We start from the raw sequence: 4391 nt of genomic DNA, 5'->3' as shown, positions 1-4391 counted from the left end.
CAGCGGTCACAGCTTCATGTAACGTGAGCACGCGCACATAGATGCGCGAGCGCGCACGCATGCAACCGCCTACTGTAGCAGGGCAAAGTAGAGCAGTGTTTGGGCTGGCAATATTATTATAGTGTTAATAGCTTTTTAAGACACTTTAAAAAAATATTTATAATTTCTTACAAAAATGTACCGTAGCATTATATTGAAAAGTATGGTTACCATTTTGTAAGGGGAAATCGGTTTTAGGTCAAACTTTATCATAATGTAACCACATATTCAAAATATCGGGACCTACTGTAATCATTTAAGAAGACGTGCATATTAAGGGAGGTGTGTCTCCTTCAATGACTATGATGGCTAAGGCCCTGCTTAATAGCATTAATAAACATTATTAATGTTTAACAGATCATTATTCATATGGTAATAAATGTCATAATACATCTGTCATAGTATATTTTCAATATAGGGTATTTTCATATATTACTGCACTCAAACTACAGACCTATTAAGCATTATATAATGTTTATGAGTTATAAATGAAAGTTATTATGTTAACACTTTTGAGTTACTTAAAACTCAGGTGATGTTTATTTGCACATGCATGTATCCTTGCATCTGAAATGTATGTATTAATGAGGCAGTACACCAGTGTGGGTTGTTGTGATGTACAGTATGAGTGTGGATGAACATTCTTGAAATTTGTGCACTTAGTAATACAATGCTGGAGGTTTTATGTCTAGGTTTGCAACTGGGTTAAACTCTCAAGAGTCAACATGTGCTGCAGGCTCTTTATAAAGTGACCTTTGAATAATTAAGGTCAGTTCTATTAGATTTCTGTCATGGCTACAGTCTCTGACCGACTGTTTCCATTATTAAAAATGCAACACTATGCTGACTTCAGTTTAAAGTGGTGTTATTTTATTTATATTGCAGGCAGTACATGTGTGATAAACAGATATTTTGACTAAAGGCACACTACTCACATTTGTTGCTGTCTTTTCTGCTGTTGTTCTTTTTAATCCTAGTTACATATTAATTGTGCATATGATTGGCAACAACAATATCACATCATTTTCATCATCTTTATTCTTCTTAGAAATGTAGCAGACTTTGTGGGTGAATAAATAATGACACTTTATTCTAATATCTCATGCATCAATACAATGCACTCTGTATTCTGTAAAATATTATCTTTTCTGGAGTGTCTTCAAATTCTCCCTGGCAGTTTAACAGCCCCACATAGAGGTTGTAAATTCTTTATAACTATGGTACACCATTTAGCACTAAACACAAGCATGTGAAAAACAGGATCTATCATGATTTACATGAAGATTTATATCACTCTTACACTTATTGTCAATATCAACTCTTACTGACACACATAGTTTTTTTAAGTAAGAAAGTTGATTATTGGAGGTAAATGGCCCAGCAGATAAGGCTGAAACTTGGTAGGATATATAGGGGTCATAACTTTCAGATATCACAGAATAATGATCTTATTGCAGTGTCTCCACATTGACAGATTTGAGGGTGACATCATTGTAGATACCAAGACTTTTGATTTGGTTGAGCTCACGGATCCGATGTTTGTACTCCAGGAGGTGAGACTTGCCCACTGCCACTTTGAATTCAGTGGTAGTGCACAAAATCTTCATCTGAAATTAAAAAAATATATTTTTTAATTAGTTCCAAATGAACAACAATGGAATAGAACATGTCGTTTTGGACCAAAAATAGAAAGGAGACAAATGTTTGTATTTCTAGTGATGATGTTTTGAGGCCATTTCTCCACTGTTTAATAGACATACAACTATTTTATATCTTTGACATTCACTTACTCATCTATTGAGGCCCTAACAGCAAATGTTTATGACTTTTGTGGCATCACAAAAAAACTATTGAGAAAACTACTGAGAAACATTATGGTGTAATGCTGAGCTCACCTCAAAAGGATTTCCTGGGACAAAAGGGAAGAAAGGGCTCTCTCTCTCTTCTTTGCCCCACTTGTTTCCAATCAGACTGTTTCTCAAAATCACTTTCTTTCCGTCTTCATTGAAGCGGGTACTTAAATGAAGTGCAATGTCTTTTCCTTTATTTAGATCAATAGTGAATCTAATTAGAGGAGAAAACATAACATTATACAAAAGGATTAATAGACATGCACATACATTTCAAAGCACTTGCAAAGGACAGATTCATCCTTAGATTCATCCATAGATCATTAGATGATGATTTCAGTTTTAAAGTTAACCTCTTATCAAAATTGATGCTGTCTATTCTAATACACATTTTTGGTCTTATTGCGAATGATTCATCATTGTACAGTATTCAATAGAAAGAAATGTATCAACGTGTATTAACTTGTTCCGCCTCTGAAAACACTTGCCATCAGTTGACATCACCAATCCCTCTTACTTTTACAACCCTTCCCATCCAACCACCTGTCACATAAATACCACTTTTCAAAGACTGACTGTAAATTATAAATTATGATGCATTTAATTATAAGTCATTATTTCTGATTACTATTCCAAATGTTCCTTAAATTACATATAATGCATGTATTTAAACCAAACCGACAAAGAAATGCTCACAACACCATTTATTTAGTACTTTATAATTCGGTGAGTTAGATATCTGTTGTGTGTCAGTATTTGTCCTTACTGTTTAGCATTTTGCTTGACCTCTCCATTGATGGTGATAAGCATCTTGTTATATACTCCATTTTGTAGATGGAGGTCAAATGGCACAATCTTGTAAAGAGACATAAAGTGTCAATGCATATAGTAAATGGGCAGAGACTAAGAATTAAATGTCCAGTATTTCTACAGTAAAAAGAGTGGCATATACTCTATACCTTATGATTTCTTAAAGGAATATTCTAGTTAAGTTCTATTGACAACATTTGTGGCATGCTGTAGATTACCACCAACAATGGACTTGTTTTTCATTTTGTAAAATCAAACAAAAATCTAATTTACAGTAATGCACCTGTAATGGGAGTCTATGGGGGAAGTCATGTTGGATGGTTTAAAAGCAGAACTGTGACGTTACTGTATATCATAGCACACTGCACTTTTCAAATTAATTTCAAATTAACGATTCAAATATATATTTTTTAGTGACTTCCGGCATTCTGATATCCTTGTATGTATTCTGCAAAAGTTACCAGGTTTACTGGCTTTGCATGGTTATGACATGAGATGAAAGACTGAATGTAACTTTGCACAGACAAGGTAAGTAGGTGATTCAGTTACATTAGTCGATTGGGGTTGTACTTTTAAAACGTGGTGTATTTTAAGGTTTATTCCGGTGCAATGTCTTGCCCCATAGACTTCAGTTGTAAGTGCATTACTGTACACATTATTTTAGCTTTTACAAACTTAAGTACAAGTCAAATACTATCAATAGCTTAAAATGTGTTTAACCCTAAACATTCCATTAACAAGATTCAGAAATTTGTATTAGTATTTAAATTGTATATTCAGGAGTATTAAACCGTAAGAACAAACATCTAATGGAATTTGTAAAAATCTAAAAACGATGATTTTTTTAGTCTCACTAATGGTTTTTGAACTTGCTCAGGAGCACCACTAGGGCCGGTTTGTGGAGCCGGTCCAGGCCACCCCGCAGCTGCGGGCTGTCCAGGCTGACCAGGCCAGGTTGGCTGAGGTGGTTGAAATGGCTGTCCTGGCCAGGCAGGTTGGGTTGGCTGACCAGGCCAGGTTGGGTTAGCAGGCTGCCCAGGCCAGGTTGGGTTAGCAGGCTGCCCAGGCCAGGTGGGGTTGGCTGGCTGGCCGGGCTGTGGAAAATCACTAAGGGCATCTGAAAGCTAAAATGGAACATCAAATAAATGATATGTGTTGTTTTTAAGTAGAAAAATGTAAGTCATTAAGAGACTAAGATGTACTTACATCCATGCTATCTGAAAACCAGACAGAGAGAAGAAATAGTTAGTATTAATGCATCTAATAACAAAGCAACAAGGCACTCAAGGCTGTGCAATATTGTGCCTTATGTGTTTATAATACTGGTTCTACATAACAAATATATAAATATAAAAAAATGTAAACATTATTTTATTCAACAAATTCATTAAGTGCCGTCCTTCTGCTCGAACAGTGTTTTTCAAATTCCGTAAATGTTTGGGGACTGGTGCATTATTTTTTTTTTTTTACATATCTCTGACACATAAACTACTGTGCAGTAGTTAATAGTTGGTCACTATGCTGCACAGTGATACACACTGTAGGTGAATATAAGTGTTTTGCATCATAACTGTTACTACTGTATATAGACCAATTTTAAAACACCATTAAATGAATCTCCAATTTATGATATTACTGGGTCCATGTGAGTGCATTACATGCTCCCATAATAATCCCTGTGGGGTGTAGGCT

The 4391-nt window shown here is 35.2% G+C and overlaps 1 protein-coding gene across 1 annotated transcript; it reads right to left on the bottom strand.

Moving 5' to 3' along the window:
* Window positions 1-893: 893 nt before the first annotated feature.
* On the bottom strand, window positions 894-3911 carry lgals3b (lectin, galactoside binding soluble 3b). Its single transcript, XM_052145239.1, has 5 exons — window positions 3906-3911; window positions 3554-3823; window positions 2656-2744; window positions 1935-2103; window positions 894-1646 (listed from the first exon to the last, which is right to left on the bottom strand). Exons 1-5 carry the CDS (start codon window positions 3909-3911, stop codon window positions 1488-1490), a joined length of 693 nt encoding a protein of 230 aa, XP_052001199.1. The 3' UTR covers window positions 894-1487.
* Between the last annotated feature and the right edge of the window lie 480 nt (window positions 3912-4391).

The sequence above is a fragment of the Xyrauchen texanus genome, chromosome 16 (genome assembly GCF_025860055.1).
Source record: "Xyrauchen texanus isolate HMW12.3.18 chromosome 16, RBS_HiC_50CHRs, whole genome shotgun sequence".
NCBI lineage: Eukaryota > Metazoa > Chordata > Actinopteri > Cypriniformes > Catostomidae > Xyrauchen > Xyrauchen texanus.
The sequence above is the reverse complement of the archived record's forward strand: the minus strand, read 5'-3'. Positions and strand labels throughout refer to the sequence as shown.

Bases quoted from the DNA above. Each gene is read 5' to 3' on its own strand.
- lgals3b (XM_052145239.1), bottom strand. The intron at 2,745-3,553 runs GTGAGACTAAAA...TCTCTTTACAAG, and splicing joins AGCAAGTTCAAAAACCATTA to ATTGTGCCATTTGACCTCCA. The intron at 1,647-1,934 runs GTGAGCTCAGCA...TTTTAATTTCAG, and splicing joins TCCCAGGAAATCCTTTTGAG to ATGAAGATTTTGTGCACTAC.